The sequence below is a fragment of the Trematomus bernacchii genome, unplaced genomic scaffold (assembly GCF_902827165.1).
Source record: "Trematomus bernacchii unplaced genomic scaffold, fTreBer1.1, whole genome shotgun sequence".
Classification (NCBI taxonomy): domain Eukaryota; kingdom Metazoa; phylum Chordata; class Actinopteri; order Perciformes; family Nototheniidae; genus Trematomus; species Trematomus bernacchii.
Window position 1 is genome coordinate 8,409,487 of NW_022987705.1, and position 18,874 is coordinate 8,428,360.

An 18,874-nucleotide genomic window follows, 5' to 3' on the forward strand; every position below is an offset into this window, starting at 1 on the left:
AGTTGGCCATTACACGCAAACCCTCGCCAAATGAGGTCACCTAACGCTGCTTGAGCCTGGTTGAGAAAACTCTGTATTTTGAACAATAGCAGCGTTGTGGTGTTTTGCGTCTGTGGAGACTTCCCATCACTGGTGAACCTCTCTCTGCATCCCCCCCCGCCCCCCTTTTATTCTTAAATCCTTCCATTGGATCCCAAATTGTTTTAGTTTTTTTTTTTTAAATCTAGAACATGACTTCCAGAATATTTGCTTCTCGCACCGCCAGAGGGGGGATACAAAGGTCCCGCACTCAAGCTTTAATGGGCGGCAAGTTACTGGAAATTCCCCAAACCAGCGATGTATTAACCACACAACTTTTGTCTGTTCATCCAAAGCCTGACATTACTATCTATAGCGCTTTATTATTGTTTAAAAACTCAAAGATAAGAATGGTCAAAGGTCACAAAACACACATGTTTTTGGCCTGACTGAATTCATATGCTAATTGTGAACATTTTACACAATTGTTTAATAGGATTAAATGATGTCAGTGATGACATTTTGGACAGACATGGATGTAAACTGCATCTTGACTGGTTGCTGAAGGCTGTGGGACGGTAATTTTAGTTGCTTGATAACGTGATTAATTCATTATTAGAATTGTTGTAGATTTCTTTTAAAGCTAATAATCAACCTATTGTCGATGAGTTAAATTTAAAAGGTTGTATGGTTGAGGTTGCAGAGTCGATCTGTGCGAAAGGACAGGTGCCTAAACGTTTTTAAAGTATTGCAGTTCACCATTCCAGACCAGTCATCATTGAGGCAGATCAGGGTGGTTTGAGGCAGCTAGAGTGTTGCTGGATGGCAGGGAGTGGTTTAAGATGTCAGTAAACAAACCAAGCAGCTGGCTGCCGCAGTCTCCTGAGATCTCAGGTGATGCTCCGTCTGTCCTGCAGATATCCTGATGCTCCGCTTTCAAAATAGTTTGTGCACTCTCTCCTCTGATGCACAGTGTCAGCTGAGGTTAGACGACCACTTTTGGAGTCTAGAGGTGGATAATATTGAGGTGGAATAGCGCAACTGGCTGCTGCAGGGTAAGAGGGTTGAAAGTTGAGGAAAGTGCCGTTTCCTTTTGGTGATTGAGTGAGTCATTTCTTTACAACTGTCAAGATTAGCTCCACGCTGCTGCTATGTCGCTCAAATGCATACTGTGTTAATGGGTAAGTCTTATTCTGTGAAGTATAATGTACCTTCGCTCCTTACTGTTGTTTTACCCAACAATCTGGTGAAAAAAATGTAGGCAGTGTCTATGAGTGTCAAAACTGTCACTGAAAGATGTTGTGCTTCCTCTGAGCTCTCTTTTGATCACTTTAATGTTTTGACTGCCTTCAGGTTTTAAACACTTATTCTAAAAGGTCAAAATCCTAAACAGATGCAAATTTGCTCTGGTTTTCATTGAGGCACATGTGCATCAATCAGACCTGCAATATACTTTGCTCTCATGCTAAATCCATGCCATTGCAATTTTGAATTAGTGCAGAAGGTATGTTGAGATCTAGGGCTGCAACAAACAATCATTTCCATTGCTTATAGATCTCTCAAATACTTTGTCCATTCATCGATCACTGAAAAAAACATTGTTTTCCAGAGTCCAAGATGACCAAAAAAGGTTTATAGTTTCATTTTTTTAAAGGTAATTTACAATGACAAGACAATGATAGCTTTCCTGTTGTCTGAACTGTGTTGCTCTGTGCTCGGCAGATACACACGGCTGGCCAGCTGTGAGATCTGGGGCAACAAAGAGGTGGATTTCCTCGGATTGGATGACTTTTCTAGTCCCTACCAGGATGAGGATGTGATTGGTCAAACCCCGACCCTGGCTCAGCTCAACAGCGAGGATTCGCAACCTGTGTGTGAGGCGCTCTACCCCCCTGCTGATATGAGTGGCCCTCCACTTCCCGGTCACAGTAGGAGACCCCTGATCCCTGGCCAGGGATTTGGCCCCGGCTCAGCACGGCCCTCCCCCAGCTCCTCTTCCCGTCTTTCCCGCAGCTTTCTCCCAGACTTTCCTGAAACCTCCCAAAAAGCCACCAGACCCGTCCCCTCCAGCACCGAGACCATGGCCAAGACCCAGACCCTCCTCAGCCTCACCCAGGACTACGGCCATGCGCATACCAAGCCTTACGGCAGAGGAACCAAGATGGCAGCCCCGATGGACTTTGTGCGGAAGGCTAAAGTCCGTGTAAGTGCCGGGCTTAAAACTCAGCCCGACATGCCCTCCCAGACGGCCTTTGAGAGGTCAAACCCACCTCCACCGCTCCCCCAGTCCCATGACGGGATGGCCGGCCCCTCAGCGAGCGCCATCTTGGTGGTAGTTCCTGCTGCTGCAGACAGCGGCTTTGGCTGCCAGATGATCTATGAGAGGGCCGCAGAGGGGGGAGGGAAGAAGGAGGTTCCTGTAGATTGGTCTGCCAGCGTCCCCCCCCCTGGTCGAGGCCAGTCCGGCCATGGAGGGCAGCACCTCTGAGCAGGTCAGCGGAGAGGTGGAGGCAGGAGCTAGTGGGGGTGCTCTGGATAAAGAGGCCACTGAGAAGAGCAAGGAGGAAGAGCACAACTACTCTCTGTTCCTCACCCGCTGCAGACTGGCCAGCAGAAGCCAGTCCGTGCTGGAAGAGGACGAAGAAGAGGAGGAGGAAGACGAGGAAGAGGCGGAGGAGGAGGAAGGCGATGGGCTTGAGATGGATGACGAAGACCACGATGAGGGTTTCGGCAGCGAGCACGAGCTGTCTGAGATGGAGGAGGAGGACGACGATGAAGAGGAGGATGAAGACTACGAAGCTGACAAGGACGAAGACATGAGTGACGCCTTCTCCGAGCCAGGTAGCAACCTTCATGCTTTCGGTGTTACCAACAAACTGTCATTGTCAACAAACTGTCATTGTTACCTTTCTGTGTTTCTTCCTCATGACTTTTCTTTCTCTGTCTGTCCCCCCCCCCCCCCGGCTCTGATGTCTTGTTTTCTCCAGGTTGTGAAATGGAGCTAATGGACGACATTAAAGGTCTGACGACGGGAGTCACCACCCGGAAGAGAGGCAAGCGTCGCTACTTCTGGGAGTACAGCGAGCAGCTCACCCCCTCCAAACACGAACGCATGCTCAAGCCGTCTGAGTGGGACAGACACACGCTGCCTAGCAACCTGTACCAGAAGAACGGGCCTCTCCATGGTAAACACACACACACACACACACACACACACACACACACACACACACACACACACACACACACACACACACGTACGGTACATATATACTGTATATTAACCACGGTGGGAGAGAAGCCCTGCACCAAAAAAAGAGCTTATTAGATAAAACAATATATATCACTGCTTTGATCACGGACTAAACATATATCATATTTGCCTCTTGTAGAGACTGTAGGGGAGTTTATATTTTCCACAGCATGCTGCAGTGATATAGCAGTCAAAGTGATCTTACTTGAAATATTGAACAGATAAAAGGAGCATGTCTAATTTCTAACTTAAACGACATATGATGTAAATCATCTGATAATCCTTCTTTTCATTGTATATCATAAAGGAAAGTACATGCTGAAGAAGTCTCGCCGCACGGACGTGGAAGACCTGACTCCCAATCCACGGAAGCTGCTGCAGATCGGCACCGAGCTCCGCAAACTGAACAAGGTGATCAGCGACCTGACCCCCGTGAGCGAGCTGCCGCTGACCGCACGACCTCGGTCACGCAAGGAGAAGAACAAGCTGGCATCCAGGTAAGTCATGCATTCATGTACAGACACATCGTGCTGACCCGCAGTTCATGAATTATTAAAAGGTGGTCAAGATGCTGACGCGACACATCTGTTGTGTGTTGCAGAGCTTGTCGTCTGAAGAAGAAGGCTCAGTATGAGGCTAACAAAGTGAAGCTCTGGGGACTCGGCACAGAATACGGTATACGGCTTACACAGTTTTTACACCAATTTCATCAACATCTGCATCCATTTTTTCATGCTTTCTTATTCTGTATATCTACCTGCACTTATTTTTACGATTTTTGACATTCCAAATCGACCTTCTGATCGTTAAAAATGACTAAATATCAACAACTTCTAAATGCTAAAGTGCTCGACCACATGTCCTCCTGTAGACCGGCTCCTGTTTGTGATCAATGCCATCAAGGAGGAGATAGTTGCCCGAGTGGAGGACTCTACTCCGCGTCCGACCAACATGGCCGACACTCTGGAGCATCTCATCAAAGAGACACTCGGTGAGATTAAAATGAATGATTTAACTTAATTTAAATGAATGCTTTTTACAATAATATTGTGCCCTGTCTGGATAAAAAAAAAAAAACATCTCTAACATCTCTGAATGTGTCTTCCTGTGTCTCTGTGTGTGCAGTGGCATCACCTGTTGCTGGGCAGACTTCAGACTTCGTCAACAAGATCTTGGAGACCACCGGACGCGGCGACCCCACCGGAGGGCTGGTCGGCCTGCGAGTCCCAACCTCCAAAATCTAAACACACTGCAGTCCACTGAGAGACGTGTGCTAAATATTACCACCGTGCTGTCCCATTGTAACTATGCCCCCCCTCTGCATGCCCCTCCAGCCCAAAGTACATACACATTGTTAGTCACACAAACACACATACCACTCCCTGTGTGTATGTATGTGTGTTTGGCATACACCCTAGCTTAATGTCTCTGCACACTGCGAGTCAGTGCGTCACTGTCCCCCAACCCATTGTGAGTGTCTGTTGGGATAAGCGCCTCTAAAAGCAAGTGATGGTCAGGTGTATATCTAATGGCACGTGCGGAATCCACTGGGGATTATTAGATGCGATGTGCATATTGTTGTGTAGGGTCCGTTTTATTGGAGGTCTGCTTTCAGGGCTGAGACAGTCACACGAGTGTAACCACTGGAATACTTCGTTTGAGGTTGTATAACAAGAGGAAGAATAGTTTCAAGTCAGACACCATCAAAGGTTTGAAAAAGTTCCAGTTATCATTTCCTCCAAGAGGGTCACCTTACATGGCAACAAATATGAACTCCAGAATGAAATTAAGATCAAATTGACCCATTCATTATGGCACTTCGATAAAAACGGCTTTGGTTGCCAACAAAGCTGCAGAGAGAATAGTTTGTGTGCTCCGAGGCGTTTTCGGGGTGGCAGGAAATATTTTGTATTGAAGGCCTAAATACGTTCATGCCATCCCCTGTTTGCCAATCAGGCCTGCTGTTGTTAAAATGTAGGAGTTAACTTTAAGCAAAATAAAGCTCGAAAAAAACCAGCTGAAGCCTAAAGAATTTAAAATGAGAGGCTTCATGGCTTATTTTGACTACGATAACTTAAACAACAGGAGGTAGTTGACCATATTCAGAGGAAGTTGATGTAGTTTGGTGCTTTTTGGCCTTGTGCTGGTTATAACTGGACTGGGTAAAACGGGCATTTTGCCAGAATGGGAGCAGACTGTGAGGATGATGATGATGGTGAGGGTGAAATAATCCATCTCCTCTAGGAAACTGTACATAAAAGCGTCTCCCACTGAAAAAAGGCACAGGCTCCCCTTTTTGTACCGTAGAGATGACCAGGCTAACAGTTTGGTGTGTTCATACTAGTGTTTGATCAGAGTTCTATTCATTGTGCCTTGTGTATGTGTGTGTTTCTGTAGTCTGAGTGAGTGTGTGTGAGCGGGACTGAACGAGAAGAGATGATTGGTCAGAACTCCCTGAGGTCCAGCCAACGAGGGGACTACTTAACACTGAGGGAGATTGTTAATGAATGCGAGGAGGGGGACAACTGCAGAGTTTTTCAGTTGTCTAAAGATTTCCTGAATGTACATAAAACAATAGGAAGCTCTCGTTGCGTCATGCCACAGAGTCTGTGTGTGTATATAAGAGAGCTCTGCAATGGTTACTTTTGTTTTTTGGTACTCTGTCTTTAGGGATGTGGGCGGGGGGAGGGGTTAACATATTATTTGTTTAGAGTCACAAAAAAAATATTTGCACACTATATTTTGATTGTTTTTTGTACCAAAGACACATGCAACGAAATGGCGACCAGCCAGTTAAAGTAAGGTTTTGCACAGCTTACCTGACGCCGTATTGAATGTAAGAAATGTGGGAGGGTCAGGGAACTTCATAGAACTGTGAAATTAGCTTGGGTCCAATTCTGTACAGAAAAGGAGCATTTAATCATTTCTTTAAATCTGAAAATGTAACCCATCTATGGGCTTCTCCAGTAGATGTGTTGCTTTGCAAGCACGTCATTCCTGAACTGATTCCTCCCTCCACGTGCTAATTGTTTTATAGGTGCTATTTTAGGACATAAACCAAGAGCGCTAGTAGATAAGCTATGTTACATTTTTGTTTGACAAATTGTCACCAAGAATAACCAAAATGTTTTGTTCCTGTTGTCACTTGTTTGATTTCTGTATGTAGTCGAGGTTTATTTCTTCAACAAAATATTAATTTTGCTATAAAGTACTGTAAATAGAAACCTTAATGCTATATCTATCAATGGTGGAATGCCACTTTTCATGACAATTTATTAATTTTTAAGCATGACACATTTCTAAAAAAGCCTATCCTTGCATTGAGAAAGTTGGAGGAAAAAAAAACACAAAAACCAAAAAAAGTTTTTGTTATATTTTTGTACTTTAGCTGCCTGTTAGCTTCCCTGTTTGGAAGTATTTGTTCAGTGGAAAGGAGATGTGGAGATAAAGAGGTTTTTAAGAGCACCCAGTCGATCTCAAAGTTTGATATTTAAAACAACATTTAACCAATGGGTCTCCTTTGCTGGCTGAGGGAAATACAGAGGATTATTCTAATCACAGTGCAGCGAAGACATGGTCCAGAAGGAGCTTTGAGGACAACAGCAGGGAAGTGTGAGGAAAGTTTCTGTAAGAAAGCCAAAGCCATTTGAGTCTGATTAATCTTGGTTCAGTACTGTGCAATGTCCTTCAGATGTTCGCAAGTTTTCACTCTTTCACCATGAAACTGGTTGAATTTTACATTTCCTGGGATTGGAGGCCTTTGAGGTTGCAATACTGAATTATATCTTCCTTAGTCCTTCCTGACCGTTCACAGCAGCGAAGAATAACTTTTTTTTAAGGCAAAACCGAGAGTTACAATATCCTGGCCTCAAAGTGTTCAGCATGTCCAACCTCTAGAAATGCATGATGCCTGAATGCTTGCCTCACTGCAGCTTCCTCAGAGGAAATGCCGCCATTCTCAGGAATATTAAAAATCAGTTAGTCATTTTGTTAGCGGGCAAATACAAACAAAACATCCACAAGGATACATTCAGGTTAGTTGGAAGTGAAAGTACTTCAAAAAAAGATGGATATGCAGAGCTTTTGTCTTTCTGTATCATGTGATCGAATAACAGCTAGTGCTACATATATATATATATATTTTTACTGATTTCTGTTCCGTCTAAAAAGGGAGAAATGGTGCTTTTTTTAATGAAACTAGAATGATGAGTATCTACTCATATTTGACTTCTTAGTTTTAGTTGTAGCCTAATGACTTACCGTCCATAGCTATTTTCTTAGTAGTGATTCATTTTTGTACATAGACTATAAGTTGATATGTTTCTTCTAAATGTTAGATATATGTATAGATTACTCTATCTTATATGTTTGAAAACAAAAAGCACTTTGTCCAAAAAAGAAAGAAAAAATCAAACAAACTAAAGAAAAAGCATTTTTTTCTTCCATTTGCTGCTAAAAGGCCTGGTGTGAATGCTGCAAGTGTACTTGATAACTACTTGCTAGGATAGGTCTATTTCCTGACTTGGCTAGGTCTATAAACTGGCAGGGAATAGGTGTGCGGCCTGACGAGGGTTAGGTCTACATGTTTCTGGAGCCACGTAATGTTACGAGTGTTGAATAAACCTGTATCATTGCTTGGTTTTGGAAAGCTAGATCTATTTCCTGGTCAGGAACCGCGTGGATAGCGGGTTTGTGGTCTTAAAAAAAAAAGAGGGTTTTGATTCCAGGGCCCCTACTTTGATCCTGACGCTGACCCCCTTGGCGTCAGGATTCATTTGCCTTCAGTAGAGGTTTCCTATGGAAAAACTGATTCTGCTTTGGCTTCCTCTTCAGGGTGATGTACAGTGTAGACACATTTCTCCAGAGAGCTATATTGTTATCATTTGTAAACTGATTGCTACTTGTGACTTAATGAGGAGGAGGGTTTAGCCTGGGGCGGCCAGGAAGAGCCGTTTGAAAGGTGTTGTTCCGGGCCGCCTTAGGGGAAGTTACTATATCACTGTACTGTATGGCAAGCCAGTTACAAATGGAGACTCAATCCGGACACTTATTGCCTTTTTGAACTTTTACACACAAACAAATAATATAAATTGGCGAACTAGTCAGTTGCCAAAGGGTGAGCCCGAGGCTTATGACATTGTTCCGCCAATATACAGTCAACAACAACAACAACAACAACAACAATAACAAAACTGTTCAGCATAAATGGCTCAAAACAAACCTTGACTGAAGTATCAGACGTGGTGCAATATCTCGGAGAAATTGCTACAAATGTTGAATTAAAATTTGAACTAATTGTGCTCAGTCGAATCTTTTGGTACAATATTTGAAGCAATTTCTTTCAGCAACAATTTTGACCAGGTCTGGCCAGCGGTCAACAGTGGATACATTGCCGCTGGTTGGCTAGTTTTGTAGTCGCTCATGAGGCTGATCTAAGAAAGAGTTCTCACAGGTTTTTACATTTAACATGATAGGTGCAAGCTGTGCAACTTTACATTCGAACAAGGAGACTCTGTGGCATTTTAAAAAGTCAAGAAAACTAGTGAAAATCCACACCAGTAACTATTCCTTATTCTTTTTTTATTTCTGGTGACATAAAACCTATACAGTCAACTATTATGCTGATGGTGTATCTTTGTGCTACTTTTGTCCAATAAAAGCTTACCGTAAAGCTCTTCAGCAAATCAGGGTAATATTGTTCTTCTATCTGACGTATGTGATGACATAAAATCAAAAGAAAATATATTTATGTATTCCAATTATTGTCGCCATTCTTTACTCTGTACAAAAATATGTGTGTGTATGTGTTATGAATTATCAATGTCAATCAATATAGTGCAATCCTCTACACAAACTGAAAAAAAGGCCAACAGTCACAATATTCACAGTTTATCCGATTTATCCACATTGGAATTAAAACATACACGACCTACGACATTTTCCTCTCACAAAGGATTTGATTTCACATGGTGCTGATTACTTTTCATTATCCAGGTAATCCTCCAAGAATTTAAATAGCATCTGTATTTATATTCACTCAAAAACATAACAGACTCCCACCCCCCCCAATATTTTTCATTGATTCTATCCTATTGGACTAAACAGAGGAACATTTTCACTCTGAACGACAACAAATTGGTGATTTCTATTTTATTGAGCTGTATGATTGCTATTGTTAGGCAAACCATTGTTTCTTTTGTAAAAATCATTCTCATTGATTTGATACCACAGCCTAAAGTCACAGAGGATCTTTATATCATCTGAGAGGTACAAGATTTCCCCCAGGACTGCAAAATAAATGCATTTATTTGGGTGTATTATAGGCCGTTATTTTGTTGATTTAAATAGTACGTAGGATTTCCTCCTGTTATTAAAATACAGGTACTTATTCAAGTTGATAGTAAATTTGGCACTATTTTCTTGTTTTAAGCTGTACTTATGTATCCGTATGTAATAAAAAGGTATATAATGACTTGGTGTTTAATGAATAGATGTTCCCCTCTACTGAGTATTTTTAGCATCTTTCAGCTTGGTTCTTTGGCCCCTCAACTTCAACTCAACTAAGCACTTTTTTAGAAAATTACGGATCTAAAAGATGAGCGTTACCAAATATCCTTGTCTCACTAAATTGGGTTTGTGAACAATATTTTACAAATGGACCTCACCTCTTGCTGGCTGTGGTGTCAGATCTCAGAGTTTGGATTCTGTTTTCAGATGTTTCTTGTCTTGTTTTGACCCATGTGGGCTGCTTGTAAAAACACCTCGTCTTGAGAGGTTGTATGCATAATGCCCTCCATGTTTTTCTCTGTGTAAATTGGAAACATACAAAAATGTGACAAAAAAAACCGAGCGGGAATAATGTTTCTGCATGCCGACTCCCTGCAACGCACTTCTAGAAGATCCTTCACTGCACTCGAAGTCACATTTTGTCATAGTTGCTGCTATTTAATGAGCACAAAGAGCGTTATGTTTTTCGTTAAGTGTATCAATGATTCGATAACAGTAGACTATTAACACATACCCTGTTTTTTTTTCACACTTTTTTTTCGACAGTCAAAAGACCAAAAGTGTTACTCCCCTTGCACTTGGTTTTTGAATATGATGCCTGCTGAACCAGGTGCCTTAATCAAATCTTCGAGAACACACATCTGCACCTTCTGTCAGTCTGGAGGGGGTTTCCCCACAGAAACAAGGGGCTGGGTTTCCCATAACCTAAACTTGAAGTACAGAAATGAAATTAAAAACTAATTTCAACCCAAAATATTTAGTATGAGAAATCAGCCTTTAACAGTGAATGAGCTTTTTGTCATGTCTGAATATGATTTCCCTTTAGTATTACTGAAGAAGAGCATACATGTGAACTAAATTCATGTTTTGGGAAACCTGGTTCCAATTGTAACTTTCTCTGCCCACTACGCCACATTCTTGTGTTTTGTGTATTGGCTGCTGCTGCTATCACCGCTGGTGTGTCCGTTTAGAGAACAGTACGTTTCCACTGTGTCAAAGGCAGAGGGAGACTTGGGCCTGCTTTAATTAGTCGATTACAATGCATTCTTCTTCTGTGGTTTTGACATTGAGCACCGTGTTGCTGCCTCTTGAGATCTTTTTTGAGAAAAACGAAACAAAAAAAAAGCATAAAACAGACCTTTCCGTTTCTTAACTTTGCTATAATGAAGTGCCAGACCCTCCTTGAAGCCAGTGTTGGCACTTAGTGGCAGGGTGCAAATGAAGCGACAAACTGAGCATGGAGGTAAACTGTGGTGCTAATCTGTCAGTGGCTGGGTGCTAACATGGCTGATGTAAAAAGCTGTTTTAGCCATATTATTCCTACTGTCGATGACTCTTGTCAGTCTTGTGTTTCTGACTGCTGTATGCTGACATAGCGAGGTATAACTTTGCTGCTGCTGCTTTGCGGATGAATGTAGACTAGTCTTCCTTAGCAGGATCATACGGACAGACGTGTCTGGTGGAGCTTTTCCTGTTGTGCTACTTCCTTACACTTTTGTTTTGAACACAGGGAGACTCCTGTTGTCCGGATCCAGAAGGATCATGAATGTTGTATCTTTATATGGCCGCTGTCCTGCTTAAATGTTTATACCTATTTCTTTTTATATTAATATTTTGGTTTGATATTTATGCGCTGACTTTGTCAAATGTTGCACGATTGAAATTTGATTTTTCCTAAATTATATCTTATTGCCTTTTTTCCCTTATTCCAGTGTTCTTACAATTTATTTGATATTTATTTGTTTCGTCCTATAAATTAACATGTAAGGAGACATTTGTAAGACTTATTAGCTTTTCCACTGAAGCAGGCTTTACCAGGAGTCACATGAGGTTCACAGGTGTCAATCAAAGTCACAATGAAACTGACTTTTCTATTATTCCCTGTATACCTATAAACCAACATATTTTTTAGATTGTTCATATATTTAAAAAATGTATCTTATTACATTTACACATTATATCAGTTATATTATCTCATGTACCATAGATACGATTTTGTAAAATGTGCAACTTTTGTAAGATATGCAAACATTAAGGACGATCTATATTTAGTGCTTAATTAGACAGTAAAGACTCAATAAATAGATCAGTATGCAAAACAGAAGGAAATATTATGAAGAAATATCAGATAATCAGTTTGAAAATGAATTTACAAATATTTAAATAAAGCAACAGATATATTAGGATAGATGGATAAATACCTAAAAAAGGACTATATTTGCAAATCAACTTTAACAAAAGTCCTGTTGTCTCTGTGTTGCACACAAACAGAACGATGATTGTGTTGCAATCAGAGTCTGGGATTCATTTGCTGAAAGTAACAACAAAATGACAGATTTGCCCGTAAAAACATTATTATTACATAGAAATATAACACATAGTGGCTTCAGTCATTTGCCGTCCTGTGTTTAATTGTATATGACTTTAACATTATGTTCTGTCCTAATGCTAAAGTAACAAGGTGCAGTTTCATTGTGACTTTGAGCAGTGGTCTGTGAAGCCCATGAAGCGTTCTGTCATCGAAGGTTTGAGGCAGTCAGTCAGCGCCTGGAAACAGACTCAAGGACTCAGCTCTTCTTTGGTCACGACTCTGAACCGAGGTGCTCCACAGGTCAGGAGTCGCCCCTCTCTAACTGTGAGGGGGAAATTTGAATATTCGATCAGTTTTCTGGGAAAACTTTACCACTGCGCCAGAGATGTTTTGTCCCCTTCTGGGTGCTTAATTTTTTTCAGAAGGGCTTTGGTTCGCAGTTGTCTTGTCAGGGAGCTTCTGAAATAAGATGGGGGGGCCGCTAAAGGCTGGTGGGCAGAGACCCCTCCACCTCCCCTGCAATGAATGCTGGGGGGGGGGGGGCGGGAGTCATTTCCTCTTCTGCAGACTGATCTTTTCGAAAGCGAAAACAACAACCCACCCTAAATGAAAATAAAAAAACAAAACCCCTTTCCATATCTACACGCGTCATTATCCAACACTAAAGTGATTTACATCTCCTTCCAGATTTGCCAAAATGCATGGAGCGAGACACATTTAATGAGCAGAAAATGTTAAAGTATATATTCTGTTTCCTTTCTTTTCTATTTTGATAATAAAGACAGACAGAAAGATGATTTTATGGGAAATCCATACAAGCCTAAACATGTAGAGGATGTGGGAGGTATTGGTCATCATGAGCTCTACAGCTACATGCTATTGTTATGATGCTTCTGGTCTTGTATGGTAACTTATATGACTAGATCAACAGCATGGGATCTTTCTGTAGTTAGTCCTGTGTGTGTGTTCCTCTCCCCAGTCTCAGTAGGAGGGCTGTTCTTCATTGCTAAGTGCTCTATAATAGATCTCTTGGTGATTATAATTTCATAAAGAAGCAACTTACAGAAAGTGTATCCTGCTGAAACTAACTTGATCCTCTCTTTAGCAATGACGTCTATATTTGTAGTTCACATATATGCCTGTTCAAATACAATATCTTGACAGTTGATATATTTATGTTGTGTAATAAGTGTTGTGCTGGGTTTAACTTTTGTTATATCTAAGTCTTTGTTTTACATTGTCTTTCTTTCTTGGAGGCACAGTGGGTGGGCTTTATGCACAGTCTTGGAAATGTAAAAGATGTTTTTGTTTTATTTGGTTTGTACTGTCTGTAACAACTCATTCTGTTTCAGAGCTTCGGACAATAATTGTCTCTGGCTGCTTGACATCCTGCGGCACCTGCCCTGAATCTCTGTTGTGTTATTGTGCCTCTTTCTTATTTTTTTCAAACATTCTTTCTCTGTTGTATCAGCCAGGAGTTGATACCACAGCTCTGCTTGTAACCACAATAGTCTGATTATGTTCATTGATTTTAATATCAAAATAATAAAACCATTAGCAACCCATCCTGACTCTTCTTCTTAATTTGTTGATGTTTATATAGATATATAGATAGATAGATTAGTACTGTATTGATCACAAATTGGGATTTGTTTGCGTTGCAGCAGCATGAAAAGACAAGGCAATGAACACAAGAGAAATTAAAACACTAGACATAAGCAATCCAAAATATTTCTGAAAAAAAAAAATAGAATTAAAAAGTAAACGAATATACATGTGGAAATACAAATGTACAGTAAAAAAATATAAAGCAGGATATTATATATACATTAATTGGGCAAGGAATGGATTATTAAATATGAAATTGAATAAAAATGTACAGTGGGCGTTTAAGTCCAGTTAACACGAGAAGCTATGGAGCTATGTTTACATGGGGTTGTAAACAACTGAATATAATCACTGATTCATACAAAAATGTTTTCATACATTTTAATTTCACACCATTTAAAAATAAAATAAAATCATTGTTTAGAATTTAGTCCATTATATTATGTAGCCTATACATATTTATTGAGCAAAACATTTGATTAATTATTTTGTTATATATTAATATAATATATATTTTAGTAACCTTATCGTAAGACACCCACATCACCATAGCATTTATGTGACAGAAAAATACGTTTTTTAATGGTTTGTGTGTGACCGTCAGATTTATCGCTTCGCATTCAGCAGAACGTTTTGTCTTTTGAGCCTACTGCTTGCCGTACAACAACAAATATGGCGTCTTCTGCAGATGTCCACGTCCGAATTTGTGGACAAGAAATTATCAAATATGACCTGGAAATTAAGGCACTTGTTCAGGTAAAATGGTACTTTTATGAAACATTGTTATGCTCAGGTTGGTTTTCAATTTTGTTCTGGAGAGATTTTTATGGAGGCGTCACAACAACACAGTGAAGCTCACGTTAGCTAACCATAGACTGTATATATAAAGCTCACGGATAACACGATGACGAAGGTTAAAATAGACAGAAAGAAAGAGTGAGAGAGAGTTTTATTAAATATGTTTCCTTCAACTGATTCAAGTCGAGGTTTATTTACCTGAATAAAGTTATCAGTCGTTCGTGTTCTGTTACTGTGTAGTTGAGCTAAGAAATATCTTTATACACTTAGTATAATCATGAATACACATGTGTGTGTGTGTGTGTGTGTGTGTGTGTGTTGTTGTGTGTTGTGTGTTGTGTTGTGTGTTGTGTGTTGTGTGTCCTGCAGGACATCAGGGATTGCCCTGGACCTCAGTCAACTCTCATGGAGTTCAACTCTCAGGTCAAAGAGAAGTTCAACAAACTGAGACTCAGAATACAGGTCAGGCCTCACATCAGGTGTCAGAAAAAGATCATAGTACAGTATGTTACAATGCATTCAAAACTATTCATCATGTAGTATGTCATAAATAATCATAACCAACTCTTAGTATAGCATGTACCACACATATATATCCCTCCCCCTACTCACTCACTTGTTATTTTTCAATCTATCGTATGACTGTGCTGTGTTGTTGTCAGGATCTGGAGCAGATGGCCAGAGAGCAGGACAGAGAGACGGACAGACTGGCCATCCTGTCAGAGACAGAGAGCCAGCGGAGACAAATGCTGAGGTGTGAACAAATCAATCAATCAAAATCAAAAGCCAGCATTCAGTATCAATCATTAGAATGCATTTATTGTCTTAAAGATTAATTTGCAGATTATTCTAGACGAGTGGATTTTGTTGTAAATATCAAAAGATTGTGAAGGATTATGTGTTTGAATTCTAAATCCAAAACCAAAAGATATTCAGGTTCATAACCACAATATCACAAAACATATTTTTTGTTGCCATTTCTTGAACAAAAAGTTACTTTGATGCAATTATCAAAATGAATTGGCGATTATTTTTCTGTGGGCTGATATTCGATTACCAAACTAATAGTTTCAGCTCAACTTTACAAAGTGCAACAGGTTAGGTTGTGTCTCTGTGTCCTGAAGTTAGTAATTAAAAGGGATGTACTAGTTTTAATTTTGTAGAAAGGTAGCCTCTAATTTATAATATTAATTATGCTTTTAGGACATAATTCACCTTGTAGTTGTTGACCCTTGAGCAGAATGTGCAGTAGATATCTGAAGCCAAAGGGACTCCCAGATGAAGAAACTAATATTGGGATTAAGCAACAGATTCAGAAACAACAGGCCAGATGAGATGTAAACTGAGATATTTCTTTGGATTTCAGTAACCAGACAGCATGGAGGAAAGCAAACCTGGCCTGTAAACTCTGCATCGACCACAGTGAGAAGGACGAGCTGCTGCAAGGAGGAGACTACCAGAGCACCAGACAGAGGTTTGTACAATGAGTCAGCCCTATACCATCATACATATGGTAAGGAGGATGCAGAAAAACTCCAGTCAGATCTCAGAGAAATGCAAAGATGGTCCGAGTGTTGGCAGCTCAAATTCAATGCAGCAAAGTAATGCACTTAGGTCTTCTGAACCCAAAATATGAGTATCATATGTGTGATAAATCAAACAATATAAACCTATCTGAGACTCAGAATGAAAAGGACCTTGGTGTGAATGTTGATAATACCCTGACATTTAGTGACCATATCCATCGGGCAGCTAACAAAGCTAATGGTATCCTAGCAATAATCCGCAGATCATACACTTATTTGGACTCTGATGTAGTACGTAGTTTATACATCTCTCTTGCACGGCCACTCCTCGAGTATGGGAATGTTGCCTGGTCCCCCATGTACAAAAAGGATGCTGAGCTCATTGACAAAATACAGAGAAGGGCAACGAAGCTGGTTCCAGAACTAAAGGACCTACCATATCAAGAACGACTGCGAAGTCTTAAGATCCCGAGCATGTATTATAGAAGGGCGAGGGGAGATATGATCGTAGTTTTCAAATATCTCCACAACATCTACAAAACATCATGCCCACTACAACGGGATTATAACACCAGGACTCGTGGACACTGCCTCAAGTTGAAGAAACAGTACTCAAGACTGACTATCTGCCACAACCTTTTCAGCCTGCGTGTGGTTGACTTGTGGAATGATCTGCCAGAAAGCGTTGTCACATCCAAGACTGTTAACTGTCTCAAGTCCCGCCTCTACTATTACTGGTCAAACATCACCTTCCCTTTGGACTATGTGACTGTTGCCAGCATCCATAGTATGTAAAGAACAGTGGTCTACTTATTTATGAGCGACTAAAAGGCCCTAGGCCTACTACAGCCGTATCCTATTGATTGATTGATTGATTAATACGTGTATTAATCAGGTCAAGCTAAATCACCATCCCCCATCCCAATTGTAGTTAGACCTCTGTTAACTTACTACTTTTCTGGCAAACTCTGGTCTTCTCGTAATATGAATCCAGTCTGGAGAGACTTTTTGCAAATTTAAAAGTGTGTCTCTACGATTTGAAACAGACTGTGACGACACACTGGTCTAGAAACGTTTTTTTTTTCTTCCTGTAAAAGTGACACTACTTGATGAAATTGAAATGTACAGACATTTAAGTAGGTTGCAACTGTATTACATTCATTGAATTATCAGCTCAACTATTACTATTCATAATTTGAACATTCAAAATAATACATAGCCCAGTAATAAAGGTTGTCCAGAAGCATGTTGTTGTTTGTAACATAATAATCTCCTGTTATTTGCCAATGATTAAAATGCAGTCCGGTTGCAGCAGCTGTCATTAAGGAGGAGGGGACAGATTTGATTATCCATCTATTTTCCCTGATATAATAATCCTGTTCAAATGGGGCTTTTGACAGTGATTTGTTTCCAGTCATTTGTGATGGGTCATTATGTTTACCACTCAAATGTTTATATAATGATACTTAAATAATCTCTGCTGGTAGAAACAGGATGCTCTTTCAAGAGACACATGTTTTGAGAAACACACATTTCTGTGACTTTAACTAGCTACACACAATACACTTTATACACAACATATTAGTGACAGCAACCAGTCACCAGCAGTGGTCTGCTCTGTGTTTTTGTTTCAGGAAGGTGACAAAAGAATGCCTTGTGGAAACCAGCAGCAACATCACAGAGAGTTTGATGTCGATCAGCAGGATGATGTCTGAACAGGTGAAGCAGAGCGAGGACACCATCGGCACTCTGGGTAAAAAAAACAACTATACTTTGAACATGTCTTTGTTAAATTTGGTCATTTATATTTTGTTTACATACAGTATATCCAGTTTACAACAATGATTTTAAATGTGAAAAACTTAGTGTAGCCAACAATCTTCTTCAGTATTTAATACCTCTTCCTCCTCCTCCTCCTCCTCCTCACACAGCCACCTCCTCCAGGACAGTGCTGGAAACCAACGAGGAGTTTAAAAGCATGACAGGAACCATCCACTTCGGGAGGAAACTGATCCTGAAGTACAACCGGCGTGAGCTGACAGACAAGCTGCTCATCTTCCTGGCTCTCGCCCTCTTCTTCGCCACCGTCCTCTACATCCTTAAGAAGCGTCTCTTTCCCTTCATTTAGCTGTTAATACACACACTTCAGGAAGAATGTTTTCCAGTTACCAAAATGGCTCTTAGCCGTTTTGAAGTAAAAACTCGAGTACATAGTTGGATCAGCATTGAGACTGAACTTCTGCACGAAGAAACAGAGTCGAGTGGCCCTTGTTTTTATCTTGATCAATATGCAAAATGTTTCTTTATAAAATGGGAATGAAGGAAAAAGTGTTAACTGGCATTCTGAGGTTTTGTGCAACAGTGATAAGCTTACAGCCTGCTTCAAACAAACTTGGGCTGTTCCAAACATCACTGAAGGCTTTTTATATACTTGTTGCACTCTAAAGGATTCTATGGCTATTGAGTAATCATGTAGTCTCAATTTGATAATTAATAATATATTGATGTACAATTTCATACGGTCTATCCTTCTACCCTTAAGACGTTCAAAAGGCTGCATTATGAGTGAAAGCAATGAGGAAAGCTTTGAGAATGTGACTATTCTACCCACTTTTACTCCTGATCACCGGTGACTGTTTTAGAAACATCATTTTTAATTTGTAGTTCGAAATTCAGAACTAACCAGGGACTAAGCCATAACCTTCACTTTGTTGCCATCAGTCAATTTAAGGTGTGTGTGTGTGTGTGTGTGTGTGTGTGTGTGTGTGTGTGTGTGTGTGTGTGTGTGTGTGTGTGTGTGTGTGTGTGTGTGTGTGTGTGTGTGTGTGTGTGTGTGTGTGTGTGTGTGTGTGT

At 40.5% G+C, this 18,874-nt stretch overlaps 2 protein-coding genes across 2 annotated transcripts in view; both read left to right on the top strand.

Moving 5' to 3' along the window:
- crebrf (creb3 regulatory factor) overlaps nucleotides 1–13,654 on the top strand; it is a 28,105-nt gene extending 14,451 nt beyond the window's left edge. The window contains 7 exon segments of the mRNA XM_034140397.1: nucleotides 1,741–2,458; nucleotides 2,460–2,859; nucleotides 3,006–3,203; nucleotides 3,579–3,768; nucleotides 3,873–3,946; nucleotides 4,143–4,262; nucleotides 4,397–13,654. Of these exon segments, the coding sequence (XP_033996288.1) occupies nucleotides 1,741–2,458; nucleotides 2,460–2,859; nucleotides 3,006–3,203; nucleotides 3,579–3,768; nucleotides 3,873–3,946; nucleotides 4,143–4,262; nucleotides 4,397–4,515 (1,819 nt within the window). The 3' untranslated portion in view covers nucleotides 4,516–13,654.
- A 696-nt stretch (nucleotides 13,655–14,350) lies between these two features.
- bnip1b (BCL2 interacting protein 1b) lies at nucleotides 14,351–18,811 on the top strand. Its single transcript, XM_034140398.1, has 6 exons — nucleotides 14,351–14,453; nucleotides 14,865–14,957; nucleotides 15,158–15,249; nucleotides 15,862–15,969; nucleotides 17,656–17,774; nucleotides 17,953–18,811. The coding sequence occupies exons 1-6, from the start codon at nucleotides 14,370–14,372 to the stop codon at nucleotides 18,147–18,149; spliced, it is 693 nt and encodes a 230-aa protein (XP_033996289.1). The 5' UTR covers nucleotides 14,351–14,369; the 3' UTR covers nucleotides 18,150–18,811.
- Nucleotides 18,812–18,874: the final 63 nt, after the last annotated feature.